At 38.7% G+C, this 16,361-nt stretch overlaps 1 protein-coding gene across 1 annotated transcript in view; it reads left to right on the forward strand.

Annotated features, from left to right (window-relative positions):
- The window catches only part of Adam10 (ADAM metallopeptidase domain 10), an 86,748-nt gene that overhangs the window by 51,058 nt on the left and 19,329 nt on the right, over positions 1-16,361 (forward strand). The window contains exons 4-7 of the mRNA XM_013009942.1: positions 1,371-1,471; positions 9,935-10,084; positions 10,475-10,567; positions 15,850-16,033. Coding sequence (XP_012865396.1) covers positions 1,371-1,471; positions 9,935-10,084; positions 10,475-10,567; positions 15,850-16,033 — 528 coding nt within the window. The remainder of the gene's footprint in view (positions 1-1,370; positions 1,472-9,934; positions 10,085-10,474; positions 10,568-15,849; positions 16,034-16,361) is intronic.

Consider the following 16,361-nt stretch of genomic DNA (forward strand, 5'->3'; position numbering starts at 1 on the left):
GCTGTGCTTGGATTTGAACTTAGAGCTTCATCCTTGAAGGCAGACATAGGCAGGCAACTATAATGCTTGAGCCATATTCCAGCCCTTTTTAGTTGAAAATAGGGTCTCAGAACTCTGGGCCTGGGCACTGTCCCTTGGCTCTTCACCTCAAGGTCAGCACTCTACCACTTGAGCCGCAGCACCACTTCGGGTTTTCTGGTGGTTTATTGGAGATAAGTGTTTCATGGCCTTTCCTGCCCGGGCTGGCTTTGAACTTCAATCCTCATATCTGAGCCTCCTGAGTAGCTAGGATTACAGCCACCAGCGCCCAGCAGGGTCTCACTTTTTGCCTGTGCTGGCTTGTCTGTGATCCTGCTATTTACTCTTCCTACCATAGCTGAGATGTTAGGGGTATACACTATAACCACCTTTTTCTGTTCAGATGAGATCTCAGAAACATTTTTTCCCACAGTCTTGTTCTCAGCTTCTTGAATAGCAGTGATTATAGATGTGAGTCACCAGCACTTGGCCCAGTTCAAGTTAATATTCTAATGAAATCGTTTAAACTGGTACCTATATTAAGTTCTGGGTTTTCTTAAGAAACTACCTGCAATGTTTATATTTCAGTATGTTCTTTAATTTTCCAACTACTTAGGAATCATTCAGTGTTCCTCATATCAGTGTCTTGGGATTTTATTTTGTCAGTTCTCAGTGTGATTAATAGATTGGATTATAAAATAGGTTCATGAACTGAGGATCTTAACTATGAACTATGTAGAAGTATGTAGACCTATGAGATTAGAATAGGCATTTAAGTGATTTACTAAATTAAACAGTGTCAGTCAATGTTTATGAAGAAAACAAATGGTGGTTATTAATTTTTAAGGCATTAATTTGAAGTATACATTGAATGAATTTAAACTCAGTGTATTTTGGTCATTTCATGGAACATTTTTCTACTTCACTTTCTTTGAGGCCAATTGGTGTTCATAAAAGGAATCCAAGCCAAAATTAACATTATATTAGCCTGGTTATAGTTCAAGTCAAGGAAGCTTTTGTATACTTGTAGAATAGTAAATTTAATATGTGATGAGAAAGTAATAAATTTGCAACCTGAAGATGTATTTATCTGAAGTAGGAAAAGTTGGGAAAGTTAAATCTAGAATGAAGAATGATTATTGTCTTATTTTCCAAGGCTAATAAGATAGAGACTAGTGTGTTTTTTATTGATAGATGGACCTCCTGGGCTTTAAAATTAAGGCACTTAGCATTGTATCTTTTTTTGTAGGTGCTTAATAAGTATTTATGATGCTCGTTAATTATAGCAGTTCTAACAGTTGGTTTTGTCTAAACATGTCACAGTAACAGTATTTCTTCTTCTTGTGCTGTAGATTATCCCCATAAATATGGTCCACAGGGGGGCTGTGCAGACCATTCAGTGTTTGAAAGGATGAGAAAGTACCAGATGACTGGAGTGGAGGAAGTAGCACAGGTAAAGCTTTTTAACACTAAATTATTTTTTAATACTTAAGAAATGGAAATGAACTTGGACATGGACTTTTGCCTTTTATAATACATATTCTAAATTTTTCTGAAAGATTTATGCTACTGTGGTGCAGTATTTATATTTTTTTAATGTTTATACCAGGTAATAATAAAGTGATGGTGCTAAGGTTTGAATACAAGTCTGTGTGAATAAAAAAAATAAATGCCCCCAATATATTCTTCAAATCAGAATTGTTTTATATGAATGTATTTGTAGTAGTACTAAGATTAGGAGTTTGCCTGGGTATTCTCTTTTTTTGTATGGGGTTATTATAGTTGGTTTTGAGACAGAGCCTCTCTATTTTTCCCAAGCTGACCTTGAACTCAGGATCCTCTTCTCTCAGCTCCTGAGTGCTAGGATTATAGGCATGTGCCACCATGGCTGGTATTGCCATTTTAACATTAGAAATCTTGTATCTCTAGAGAAATTAAAATGGTTGTTTACCCTAATAAAAATGTCAGTGCTTCCAGGGCCAGTTGCTCTTGCCTGTAATCCTAGCTACTCAGGAGGCTAAGATCTGACAATTGTCGTTTGAAATGAGCCCAGGCAGGAAAATCTGTGAGACTCTTAATCTCCCATTAAGTATAAAACAAACAAACAAACAAATACTAGAAGTAAAGCTGTGCCTCTTGTGGGTAGAGTACTACACTTGAGCAACCCCCCCCCCCACACACAACCAACTCGGACAGCACCCAGGTCCTGAGTTGAATCCCCAGCACTGGCACTCTCCCCCCACCCCACCCCCTAAAAAAAACACCTCAGTGCTTTTGGTATTTTAATTGTGAGGTTGGTGTTTTGGTTTCCATTTGACCTTTTAAAATTGTAGTTTTATATCTGGTCCAGGAGCCACAGGGCTGTACACTCCAAATAAAACCCTTCTTGGCTTCCCTGGATTTCTTCTGGCTTTAGGATCTTGTTCCAGAGATGTGGCTTAATTACTTTCTTCAGCATAGTCTTCACTGGTCCATGGGTCAAGTTCTTTTCTAGTTGTATTCATTTATTCTATTTTCCCCATTCCTCCTCCATAGGCAACCCATCAAATATATTTGGTGAAGATAAAATATACACAGTGTTTATATGCATTGTATTTTGTTATTATTATAAAGTGTTTTTCCTCCAATGTTTAGGACTAGAACCTCACACATGCTAGGCCATCATTCAGTGGTATCCTGAGAGACACCTGAGCCCTATATGCATTGCTGCAAAACTGTATTTTGCTGCAGTTCCCCTCCCTCTCTGCGCCTCCCCCCCCTCAGTTGTGGGACTTGAACTCAGCCTGGGTACTGTTCCTGAGCTTGTGCACTCAGGGCTGGTGCTCTACTACTTTGAGCCATAGTGCCACTTCCTTCCGGTGTTCAGTTGGTTAATTGGAGATAAGAGTCTCATGGATTTTCCTGCTCAGGTTGGCTTTAAACTGTGAGCCTCAGATCTTAGCCTCCTGAGTAGCTAGCTAGGATTACAGTTGTGAGCTATTAGCACCCAGCTTGCTGCAATTATTTCATGTGTAATGTTAGCACAGAGCTGAATGAAGTGACTAGAGAATAAAATAGAATGCTCAGGAATGGATCCATTATAGATTTTAAACTTTGTTATGTGATAAGAGATGTGATCTTCAATTAGTAGGAAAATATGTGGACCTCTGAATTGATGGAGACAGAGAATGACATTCATCCACTTGGAGAAAGGTGAAGTTGAAAATCTACCTTATGTCATATTAAAAAAAAACAACTCCAGATGAGTTTAATTATTAAATGTCTAAAATGAAAACTTGGAAGCTAGAAGAGTACAGATTTATCTTTCCAGCTATGATAAAATAGCTGGTATCTAATTAAGCTTTCTTCAGTACTGCTTCTAGGAAACTGAATAAAATAATGCATATCAACAGTTATATCCTAACATTGGATACCAGGCAGTGCCGGACTGAGATCTCTAGTAACTTAGCTGACTATCAAGCTGTGAATTATGTGAAGAAACCTACTGGGAAATTCATGAAATGAAAAACTATAAAGATCTCAATCCATGAGAGGAACAGGACTAGTTGAGCCCTAAAGGTTGCCTCAGACCCACCTGTTAATTAAGCAGACAAACATATCTCAAAAGAAGTCAAGGTTACTCTCAAATAAATTTTTGCCTGTCAGAAAATGCTCTAGTAATTCTTAAAGGAAGACAGTAAATCTATATTGTCAACAATGTATCACTCAAATTCTCCAGCATTTAAAAGACATTACTAGATGATAAGAAGCTGAACAGTCTAATTATAAACAAAAGAAAAACCATCCAGATAGGAACAGAAAATATGGGCATTAGCAGACAAAGACCTTAAAACAACCATTATTAATATGTTCAAAGAATTAAAGTTGTTATTAACACAGAGACGAGAGGATAGAAATGATAATCAAGTGGAACTTTAGAACTCAAAAGTGCATTATCTGAAGAGAAAAAAAATTATTATTGTTTTGTCGGTTGTGGGGCCTGAACTCTGGGTCTGGGCACTGTCCCTCAGCTCTTCAGCTCAAGGCTAGCACTCTACCACTTGAGCCACAGAGCCACTTCCAGCTTTTTTCTGCCTATGTGGTGCTGAGGAATCGAATCCAGGGTCTCAAGCCTGTGAGGCAAGCACTCTACCACTGAGCCAACTTCCCAGCCCTGAAGTGAAAATTTTAATGGAGGTTTAACAGCCAATTAATCACTGTAGCAGTCAACACAGACAAACTCAATTAAAGGACATTAAAAGAATAGACAATATCCACATGTAAGTTCAGAAAGAAAATAATTGAAACATGAGAGAGTCAAGATGACAGAAATAAAAATTAAGGTGTATATAGAAGAGGAAGAAGAAAAACAATATTTTGGCTAAAGGAAGTTTACTGCAGTTGAAAATTATTTGATTTCTAAGAGGGCTGTCCCAACAAAGAGATAAACATGAAAGCTGTCTCAATTCTGTATTTCAATGTATGGAAATCCACCATGGATCTAGAAGAATACTTTTTTCTTGGTTTCTTTCTACGCTAGTATGGGGTATATCGTGAATGGTGATCAGAATGATTGAGAACTTTGGGAGTTGTGAAAAGTGAAGTGGAAACCTGTTGTCATGGTGGACATCTTTTTTTTTTCGGTGTTGTGGAGGTGGAAGCAGAATTGTTAATTGAGCTGCCATCCTGGACTATGTACCCTGATCCTGTTGCAAAAAGCCAAAACTAACATCCTCCTTTGTACTTCAGATTATCTCTAGATTACTTATGATACCTAATGCAATGTAAAAGCTATTTCAATCATTTTTCTGCTGTCTTGTGGAAAGGATGATGGAAAGAAAAAAGTCTTTACAGGCCAGGCGCTCATGCCTGTAATCCTAGCTACTCAGAAGACTGAGATCTGACTCTAATCTCCAGTTAACCACCAGAAAACTGGAAGTGGCACTGTGGCTCAAGTAGTAGAGCACTCACCTTGAGCTGAAGAGCTAAGGGACGGCACCCAGGCCCAGAGTTCAAGGCCCATGGCGCCCCCCCCCCAAAAAAAAAGTCTTTACATGTTCAATACATACTCAGTTTGCTCTTTAAATGTTCATACTGGGTTATGGTTGAATCCGCTAATGTAGAACCCATACACATGGAGGAGTGACTGTGCATTGTCTGGTAGTCAGTTAAAAATAATGAGTATGTGAATATGCAACAAAGAAAACAACTTAAAAGTATCTGGCTGGGTGTGGTGGCTCCTGCCTGTAATTTTAAAAGCTACATGAGAGGCAGGATTGCAAGGGTTTTTTGTTTTGTTGTTGTTGTTGTTTGTTTTTGTCAGTCATGGGGCTTACTGTCCCCCCAGAAGTTCAGGAAGCCTATGTAGGAGGACTGTGGTCTAGGCTGGCCTGGGCATAAACAAGAGACTGTATCTGAAAGATAATGAAAGGGTGAAAGGTTTGACTCAAGTGGTAAAGCACCAGTCTGGCAAAAGTGTGGTCTTGAATTGGAAATCTCAGGATAAAGATAAAATGGATAATGAGATTATCAGACAGACTCAAGTATATTGAAGTATAGAAAGACAAACTACAGTTTCAACAGAAAATTTAAAATGTGTAAAAGAAAGGGATGGTATTTTGGAATTGAAAATATAATGACATAATTTAAGAACTCTGGATCTGGTAGTATGTCATAAGAAAATAGTATAAATTGCTAAGAAAGAAAGGATGGAAAAGGACAGGAGACACATAGATAGAACGGTAAGATAGAACGGTAAGAAGGCCTAACATATGATCGAGTCACAATCGCCTTGAATGAATGGGGAGAGCAGTATCAGGGCTTGAACTGAGAGTCTCTTGCTTGCTCATGGCTGACAATCTACTATTGATGGGCTTTTTATAGTTATTTTGGAGATGGAATCTAATAGTCTTTTCTGCCCAGTCTGGCTTTGAACCATGGTCCTGGGGATCTTAGCCTCTTGAGTAACCAGGGTTATGAGGCAAAAGCCTTATAACCACCTTATGCTTGGGAACTTAGCACAGTGACCAGGGGTAGCTAGGTGATGCGACCTTGTCTCTAGAGAAGGGTTCAAGCTGGTATTAGACATAAATACACTCAAGACAAAGAAAATGGTGTGCTCCTTTCTTTTTTTTCCTCTAGGTCTAACATGTATAATTCTTGTCTGTCCCCTCCTCCCCCACCCAAAAGGGCAATAAGTGCAGAGTCAAATAGTGACAATTAATTGCTGACAATTTAAAATATGTAAGAAGGGACATCAACAGATTATTAAGCTCTGGGTAGGAAAAATGCAAAATCACTGCTGTTAATACATTCTCAGAAAAGTTTGAAATCTAAAGATGCAGTCTTAAGAGCAACCAGTGGAAGTAAATCTGATCACTTTCAAAGAAGCAGCAGTTAAAAATGCAAGGTTATGCCTCACTGAGAGCAGTTGAAGCCTGAAGGCAGTGGATTATGGTGAACCTGAGTGCCTGATATCCTAGAGTGCTGTAATCAATGCAAATAGATCAATAAAATGAAGATATTCTAAGTGAAGGAGTAACCAGCAGAACACACTCAATGACTTTTTTTCCAGTGAAAAGATGATAAGTTCAGGTTTTAGCTTGTAGATGCAGGGTTGAGCAGAGAATAATACAGTGGGTAATCTTAAGTGAATGTTGACTGTACATGAAAAAGTATTAATAAAGATTTATGGAGCCGGGCACCAGTGGCTCACGCCTGTAATTCTAGCTACTCACGAGGCTGAGATCTGAGGATCATGGTTCAAAGCCAGCCCGGGCAGGAAAGTCCATGAAACTCTTACCTCCAATAAACCACCAGAAAACCGGAAGTGGTACTGTAGCTCAAGTGGTAGAGCGCTAGCATTGAGCTGAAGAGCTGAGGAACAGTGCTCAGGCCCAGAGTTCAAGCCCCATGACCGACAAAAATAAAAAGATTTTTGGGGTTGTGTAACTCATACATTGTATCTGTAAATATAGAGGAAAATAAGCTGGGAGGGAGGACACTAATTCATGTGTTCTGATGTTTTCCCATTTTCTGTGAACAGATAAAGGTGCTGATTTATATTTACTTCTTTTTTTTGGGGGGGGTCTGGTTGTGGGGCCTGAACTCTGGGCCTGAGCGCTATCCTTCAGCTCTTCAGCTCAAGGCTAGCGCTCTACCACTTGAGCCACAGCGCCACTTCCGGCTTTTTCTTTTTGCTTATGTGGTGCTGAGGAATCAAACCCAGGGCCTCAGGCATGCAAGGCAAGCGCTCTACCACTGAGCCACCTTCCCAGCCCAATGATTTATATTAACTTCTGGTGTGAACGATTATATTATTATCTCTAGATTAACTTCTAAAACAGTAAAATATATAACTGAAAAGCTAAAAGAAACCTGCCATAGTGTAATGCCAGCTACTCTGTAGGTTGAGGTGGTAGAAAGGTTATTTGAGTCCCAATTTGAGATCAATTTGGGCAACTAAGGAATCCCTCCTCCTCAAAGAAAAGCTAATAAGCAATATGTAATCCAAAAGAAGGCAAGAAAGGAGAGAAAGAACAATGTAGGACCAACAGGACAAATTGAAAATAAATAATGAAATTGTGACTTAAACCCAAAGATATCAGTAATTCATCAATGAGAATTAGATTTATGTACTGAGGAAAAAATTACCAGATTAGATTTAACCAAATACGGCATAATTTTTTTCACAAGCATCTAAAAAGAATGAAAGTAAAAGGGGGCAAGATATCAAATTTGAGGATGGCAAATTTGTATCTTATTAACATGAAAATAGACTTTAGGCAAACACACTTACTAAAATAAGCATTTTGTAGCAACAGAAGATTCAGTTCCTCACAATGTTATAACAGTTTAAAGTTTTCTATCAATACTGGACAAAAATAAACGGAGCAGTAGACGACAACCTATTTTTAGCCATTGAGAAATTAGTCAGACAAAAAGTAAAACCCAATAAAGATATGGACAGTCTGAACCACTTGATGAATGTGAAGAAGTCTTCACATTGAAGGTTGATTTTAAAACTATTTAAAACTTTAAAAACTTTTCCTTAGAAAATATTTTCATATTAGACCAGAGATTTTCCCCCAGAAGTAGAAAATCTTGCCTATGTAAAACACAATAATAACTCCAGTTAATATACAGTTCTTCTGATAGGAAATAACCATTGTTAATATGAACTGTATGACACAAATATATACTGCTTCTCTGTATTGAAGTCATTTATGAACTCTACAGACTGAGACCTAGAAAGCCATCCAAATGACCAAAATAGAATTAAAGGCATGCTCATGGGTCAGTTTCCCCAAATCTTATACCCTTTAGGACTTCAGTAACTAGTTTTCAGTGGTACTGTTTCTCATCTATATTTTTTAAAGTAAATTTTATTATATGTAGTTAAATGTATGATATTATAACGTGTAGATCATAAAATGATTACTGTAGCAAAGCAGATTAACATACTCATTATGTCAACAGTTACCCCCTTTATATGGAGTGATATAATATTTTAACTTTGTGTTCACAGGGAATTGACAAGGGAGAAGGAAGGTATAAAATGTGAGTGTAAATCTGGAGTGTGGCTTAAAATTTAATTCAGGTTCTGTATGATTGTGTTATCAAAATCTCCTTTAAATGATGCTTTTAGAAATTGACAAATATGTCCCAAGTATTTAATTCAACAGTAGTAACAGTTCTCTAAAGAAATACTTGCTAAATGTCTACTATTTCCTGCTAAATCTGTTAGGTGATAACAATATAGTGAGAGACAAGTACAGAGATAGCTTGTTTCTCCAATTTTTTTTTTTTTTTGGATCAGTCATGGGCCTGAATTCTGGTCCTGGGCATTGTCCCTCAGCTCTTCAGCTCAAGGCTAGCACTCTACCCACTTGAGCCACAGTGCTACTTGTGGCTTTTTTCTGCTTATGTGGTGCGGAGGAATTGAACTTAGGGCCTCATGCATGCAAGGCAAGCATTTTATCACTGAGCCACCTTCCCAGCCCCTTGTTTCTCCAATTTTTAATCTAATCATTAAGTGGTGGTGGTGAATTGGGGACTGATGACAGAAATAAATGTAAAATTGTGCTATGTTAGGGAACACAGTCCTGGGAAGTGGTGTAGTGGATGAACTGACATCTCAGTCTGAAGGAAGACATTAACTAGACAGGAAAGGTAACTTCGAGCATGTGAGAGAGGGCCCCACGCAGATAGGCTGTGTAGAAGGGAAACGGAAGCAGACTTAGCCATATCATGGAGAGTCAGAAGTGGGTCATGTAGCAGGGTTTCCTTATAGAGTCACGTGGAATGAGAAGAAGCTAGATAGGTACTGATTGGGTGGTACATATAAGGAATTGTAGGGCTTTATCCTAGAGCAATTGGAATTACTGAGATGTATGATGTAGATGGGTCAGATACTCATTTTCATTTTGGACAAATTGTAGTATGGAGTATACTGGATATAGATTGATTAAGTCAATCCTACTGAAATACTGTAGATAAGAAATGATAGCTTGGGCTAAAAAGGTATAACTGGAGAAAAAGGCTAGACTCCTTAGGTGTTTAGAAGATTTATTTAATAGGATTGGGTAGTAGATTGGGTGTTAGATGTTAACTAAAAGAAGATACCAACAGGACATGGTGATATACACTTGTAATCTCAGCACTTGAGACTGAAGCAGGCAGGCAGGATTGTGAGTTCTAGGCCAGCCTGAACTACATTCTCTGTCTCAAAACCCAAGGGCTGGATGCCAGTACTCTTTGCCTTTATCCCAATCTCTAATGGTCTCAGTTCTACTATAAGGAACTTTTAATAGCTTTGGAAACACTTATGGTATTGGGTAATAACATATCATATGAAATTGCCTAATATATGTACTCAGAACTATAAAATAAGGATATTAAAGCATACTAATTGTAGAAATGCCTCTTTGATGTATAGACACCTCAAGAAGAACATGCTGCTAATGGGCCAGAGCTCCTGAGGAAAAAACGTACAACTTTAGCTGAGAGGAACACGTGTCAGCTTTATATTCAGACTGATCATCTCTTCTTTAAGTATTATGGAACACGAGAAGCTGTGATTGCTCAGGTATTTACTACTGTACCTAATTTAGAAGTTCTCATATTGTTTTATTATATCTATATTTTCCTTTGAGCTAAAGTTAATGCATATCTCTTGGAAGAAAAGAATGCTTTCATTTATGATGTGGCCAAATAATATAAGCCAAGTGCAGAGACAAGGGAAAGACCAGTTAGGATGGATATTCTACTTGCCTTCAAAACATGTGTTGAGAAAGGGATTTTGTAAAGGAGCCTAAAGTTATTGAAACTAAGCTTTGCAGTTTTGTTTTTTGGGGTGACTTCACACATGCTAGACATGTATTAAGCTCATTTGTGAAAACATTAGTTTAACTATGCTCTTTTTCCTATTTCAACACTACCTCTAAAATGTTATTCTCTCTCTTTTTTTAATTGATAGATATCCAGTCATGTTAAAGCGATTGATACAATTTATCAGACCACAGACTTCTCTGGGATTCGGAACATCAGTTTCATGGTGAAACGCATAAGAGTAAGAAACTTCAGTAGTTTAAAAACATTTAATCTGGGGAAAGCGAAGGAAGGGATGACATTGTCCAAGAAGAATTTTACTCATTACCTGATTTACAAGATTATAACCCCTCTGTATAACTCCTTCATAGTAACAGTAAAATTATATTTAAAAAGCAACAACAAGACATTTAAGAAGTGAAACTATAAGGATGATGCTTACAAAAAGAAAAATGCTGCCAAGGGCCAGAGTTCAAGCCCCACAACTGACATAAATAATGGGCTGGGAAGGTGGCTCAGTGGTAGAGCACTTGCCTTGCATGAATGAGGCCCTGGGTTCGATTCCTCAGCACCACATAAACAAAAAGAAAAAAACTGGAAGTGGCGCTTTGGCTCAAGTGATAGAGTAGTACTCTACCACTTCAGCCTTGAGCTGAAGAGCCGAGGGACAGCGCCCAGGCCCAGAGTTCAGGCCCCACGACCGGACCCCCCCCCCAAAAAAAAAAGTGCTGGATTTTAAATGTGTGCCTTGAACAATTTAGTTGCAAATATATCTACTGCTGATTTTATTTAGAGTGTATCTGTTGTTCTGTATGTCTTTACTTCTGGCACACACACACACACACACACACACTCACACATGCACACACACAGGAGATACACATTTCTGATTTAAGACTTAAATCTGCAGGGTCTTAATCTGGACTTCTATAGCAGAGGAAAGCACTGCTGCTTTCTGTTGGCTATATACCAGCTTTCTGTCTGGCTAACCTACCACTAAGGAGACTTACCCTGGCCCCTGTAGCTGCTTGATGCAGTATGTGTTGTTAGTTCCTCCCCAGTTGCTTAAGCTTTGTGTGTGCAGCACTGTCCAGTGCATGTCCCAGGGTGTGCCAGTGGGGAGGGAAATGAAACTGGGTTTCAGTGAAACTAAAAGTTACGAGAATCTTGAGAATTCACAGCTCTCGAGTTTCACAAAGTCTTTCAGGAAAGAAAGCCACATCTTTCTAAATTAATTTGACCATAGAACCTTTTTTTTTTTTTATATTGACATAGCTTGAAATTCCAAAAATCTGCAAAAACAACCAAAACAAAACACCCCCAAAACTCTATTGGGCCAGAGCTAATGGACTACTGGTTACTGTTATAAATGAGAAATAAGTAAATATTAAAATTGTACTGAGAAAGTGGCACTGTGTTTGAAGCGGTAGAGCACTTGCCTTGAGCCAAAGAGTCCAGGGACAGTGCCCAAGCCCAGAGTTCAAGCCCCATGACTGGCCCCCTCCCCCCAAAAAATATATAAAATTACACTGTAAAATTGGGCCTATTTCAAAAAGTTTGGAAAAAAAATCTACATATCTATATCTCTATAGATTCTGTCTGTCTGTGTGTCTCTTTAACAGTATGAATTTGAGAGCAAGGAAAGGGATGACATTGTCCAAAAAGAAATATACTCATTACCTGACTTATGTAACTGTAACCCTTCTGTATATCACCTTTATATATTTTTTTAGAAGCAATAATTTAATAAGCCATAGTATTTATAGTTTAATGAAACCATACCATTTATAGGGTAGTCAAATGGTTGCAAGATAAAATCTGTCATAAAAGCTAGTAAAAGATGCATTTTAGGGTCTGGGAAGGTGGCTCAGTGGTAGAATGTTGCCTTTCATGCATGAGGCCCTGAGTTCGATTCCTCAGCACCATATATGCAGAAAAAGCCTGCAGTGGCTCTGTGGCTTAAGTGGTAGAGCACTAGCCTTGAGTTGAAGAGCTGAGGGACAGCGCCCAGGACCAGAGTTTAGGCCCCTTGACTGACAAAAAAAAAAAAAAAAGATGCATTTTACCTGGGTGCCAGTGGCTCACAGCTATAATCCTAGCTACTCAGGAGGCTGAGATCTGAGGATCTAGTTCAAAGCCAGCCCATGAGATTCTTATCTCCAATTAACCACCAGAAAAGTGGAAGTGGCTCTGTGGCTCAAGTGGTGGAGTGGTGGCCTTGAGCTGAAGATCTGAGGGACAGCAGCCCGGCCCAGAGTTCAAGATCCATGACCGCAAAACACAACAACAACAAAAAAACAAGATACCATTTTAATACTGATACAATGGTAGCAGTAGCAGCTTTACATATGTTTATATGATTTCTTTTTTTGGGACCGGTCATGGGGCCTGAACTCTGGGCCTGGGGGCTGTCCCTCAGCCCTTCAGCTCAAGGCTAGCACTCTACCACTTGAGCCACAGAGCCACTTAAGGCTTTTTTCTTTTTTTTTGCTTATGTGGTGGCTGAGGAATCGAACCCAAGGCCTCAAGCATGCAAGGCAAGCGCTCTACCACTGAGCCACCTTCCCAGCCCCCTGTTTATATGATTTCTATAGTTTTGTTTTGTTTTGAGATAGGGTTTTACTAAGTTTCTTGAGTTAATCTCAAACTCAAAATCCTCCTGACTCTGTCTTCCAAGTAGCTGAAACTACAGGTTAATGCCTCTCAGCCTGACCAGAACCTTCATTCCACCATGAATTGTCAAAGCATTTAGATCACACCAATACAACAACATACACTATAAACACTGTAAGAGCCAACAAAACATTCTTTTGTTACAAATACTTAATGTTTTTTTGTTGTTGTTGTTAGTGATCATTCCCTTTATTTTTACATGCAAAAATAGCCAGCAGGTTAAAAAATAAACTCTTACTGGAAGCAGATATGTCTGTTTAATTTTGTTTCATTTTCATCCAGAAATGTGTTGTAAACAATAACTGACTGCCTCTTAGGTGCTAACTGTTGTCCCCAGGTCTGTTGCTCTCCAGTCTAACTTCCTACCAACACTATTTGTGTCGCAAAGCAATATTTTTCTATGAAAACACAGGCATTTCTGGGAAATTGCTAAGTTATCTTTCTGTCTTAAGCTCACTGAAGTATATGTCAAGGATATCATTTATGTAGCTGCTTCCTGTCATCTAGAAAGTTCAATGATGATCTGAAATCCTCCTGGCTCATCATGGATAAGGAGTTGCTATTTTTATTCTCAGAGCTGCAGAGAATATTAACTTCAAAGCTAATCCTGGGATTGATAGCATACATCACCTTTATAATGACAATTTAAAAAAACAAAATATCTGAATTTGTAAACAAAGTTTTAGTGCATGTATAGTAATAAGAAACATAGCTGAAGGTATTATAGTTAAGCCTTAAGCTGGACTGGCATTGGTGAAATAGGGTTTGTAGATTTATGAGGGCTTCCATGTTTGTCTGTCTTCATGTGTTCTGAAATGAGTAGACCCTTAAAAGAGCAAGTGCAAGTGCTAAGTAGTTTAAGTGTTGCCATATAGTGGACAAAATGTATAAAAAAATAGAGAACACCTGAACCAATTTTGATGAAACATTTTTGCAAAAAGCTTTGCATTATGAAGAAATTCTTGAATATTAATAAATAATGTGACAGCTGGTTGTTTTCAGACCTTAATTGACATGAAAACTTTAAATCTCATCTGTTGAAGATTATGACTTGTTAAATAATTTAAAATTTGTATTCTACCAGTATTATTTAAATATTAATCAGTCATTTTTAATATAGGTAGCTAAAATTTAAGTATAGTTGTTAGTTACAGCCAATGTTCCTGAAGAATCAGAAAATGCCCCTCTCTCCTCCCCTTCTCTCCCCTCTCATCTCTTCTTCCCCCTCTCTCCTTTCCTCCCTGCCCTTTTCCCCCTTCCCCTCCTTGTTCTCTTTACATGAAATGACTATCTCTAAATGTTTTTGCTTAATTAATTGTTAATGGATAAGCCAGATTTTCTGAATTCTGTCCCGAGGCAGATGCATTCAGCTGTGTTCTTACCTTCTTACTTCTTTCTATGCCTTCAAAATTTACTAGAGGGCAAAGTTCATATAAACAGCCTGTAGTTTTCATTAAATCATCAACCATATCATCCCTTAACTACCAGCATTTTTCACATAGACTGAGGTTTGTCTTCTAGAAAAAGATTTTCTTTCATAGGTATCCTTTAAAATCTATCAAGTCTTATGTGTAATTCACTGACTTACCTGGGGAAGGTCAGACTGTCTGAGACTGACTGGGACAGGTGGGGTGGGTAGAAGGAAGGAGACATTAATAAATGAAAGCTTTGTTCAGTGGAAGTTGGCATTAGAGTAGATTATTCTTCATATCATGAAGGAAGAACTGGCACAAGGAGAGTGATAGCTAAATATCCAATGAAGGGATCTGCAGTAACTTCATAAAAGATGTGAGTTGAAAGTAGAAAGAACTCAAAAGTCTTGCCCACATCTGGGGAAGATAAATTAACTCATTCCTCTGACACTAGGAAGAGAGAACCAGGAAAGCGACTTATCTGCTGAACTGACAGTCTTGGTATTGATTTATACTAATTAGCTAAAATATAGGGTTTTATATCTTTTTTTTGTTTGATTTTGTTTTATGCCAGTCCTGGGGTTTGAGCTCAGAGCCTGGGTGCTGTCCATGGATTTTTTTCTGCCTGCCTGGCTTTGAACTGTGATCCTCAGATCTCAGCCTCCTCAGTAACTAGGATTACAGATGTAAGCCACTGATACGTGGCATATATATAGCACCATCTGTAGGAGGTTATCACTAACAGAGACTTGCACAAATGACTGAATGTGATAAATCACTCTTTGTTTATTAGAGTTTTTGAAAGCAAAACTGTTCTTTCTAAGTCTTCCATGTTCAGACATCTAGTAAATACTTGCTCAAAAATTTGACATCTTCAACTTTTTGGCTTTCCCCTTCCCCCCTCCTTCCCCTTTCCCTTCCTCTCCCCTTCTTCCCCTCTTCCTTCTGCCCCCCTCCTTCTCTTCCCCCTCCCCTTCTCCCTCCTTCCTCCTCTTCCTTCCCCTCTTCCCTCCTCCCACCTCCTCCCCCTTTCTGCCTCCTCTCCCTCCCCTCCCCTCTACCCCTCCTTCCTTCCCCTCTCCCTCCCCCTCCTCTCCTCTTCCTCCTCTTCCTTCTTTTTCCCCCAGTAGTTTGAATTCATGCTTGCAGGGCAAGCACTTTACCACTTGAGCCATGCATCAAACCCAACATCTTCAATTTTTATTCCTTTGCACTGCCTTGCTCTTTTACTTTTGTCATTTTCTCATTCATTCATTCATTCACTCACTCACTCACTGGCTTTGGTGATCAGCTCAGGGATGTGGGCAGTGGGAACATCATTAGAAGCCTTCTTGCTTTCCTTTTGGCCCGAAGCATAGGCAGGTGCGGAAGTAGGTGCTTATTACTAAGATTTTTGCTGATATGAATTGCTTATTTAAATTACTGTTTTGGATTTTAGATCAATACAACTGCTGATGAAAAGGACCCCACAAATCCTTTCCGTTTCCCAAATATTGGTGTGGAGAAGTTTCTGGAATTGAATTCTGAGCAGAACCATGATGACTACTGTTTAGCCTATGTCTTCACAGACCGAGATTTTGATGACGGTGTTCTTGGTCTGGCATGGGTTGGAGCACCTTCAGGTACTTATCTGTGTTTTATGCTAATACTTGAAACGAAAAGCAGTTTTAAAAGAAGACTGAAATTTATAAAATACAGGAGATAGATAAAGGGAGTATGTATGCCTCCATAATGTCTTAATCTACATTACTCTTCTCATTTTTATTTTCATTGTAATTTTCAATGATGACTAGATAGCAGAATCTTAAATTGCAATTATAGCTAGGTGCTAGTAGCTCACACCTGTACCCTAGCTACTCAGTAGGCTGAGATCTGAGGATCACAGTTTGAAGCCAGCCTGGGCAGAAAAGTGCATGAAACTTTTTTTTTTTTTTTTTTTGGATCCGGTCG

This window comes from Dipodomys ordii, unplaced genomic scaffold (genome assembly GCF_000151885.1).
Source record: "Dipodomys ordii isolate 6190 unplaced genomic scaffold, Dord_2.0 Scaffold11, whole genome shotgun sequence".
In the NCBI taxonomy this organism is placed as follows: Eukaryota; Metazoa; Chordata; class Mammalia; order Rodentia; family Heteromyidae; genus Dipodomys; species Dipodomys ordii.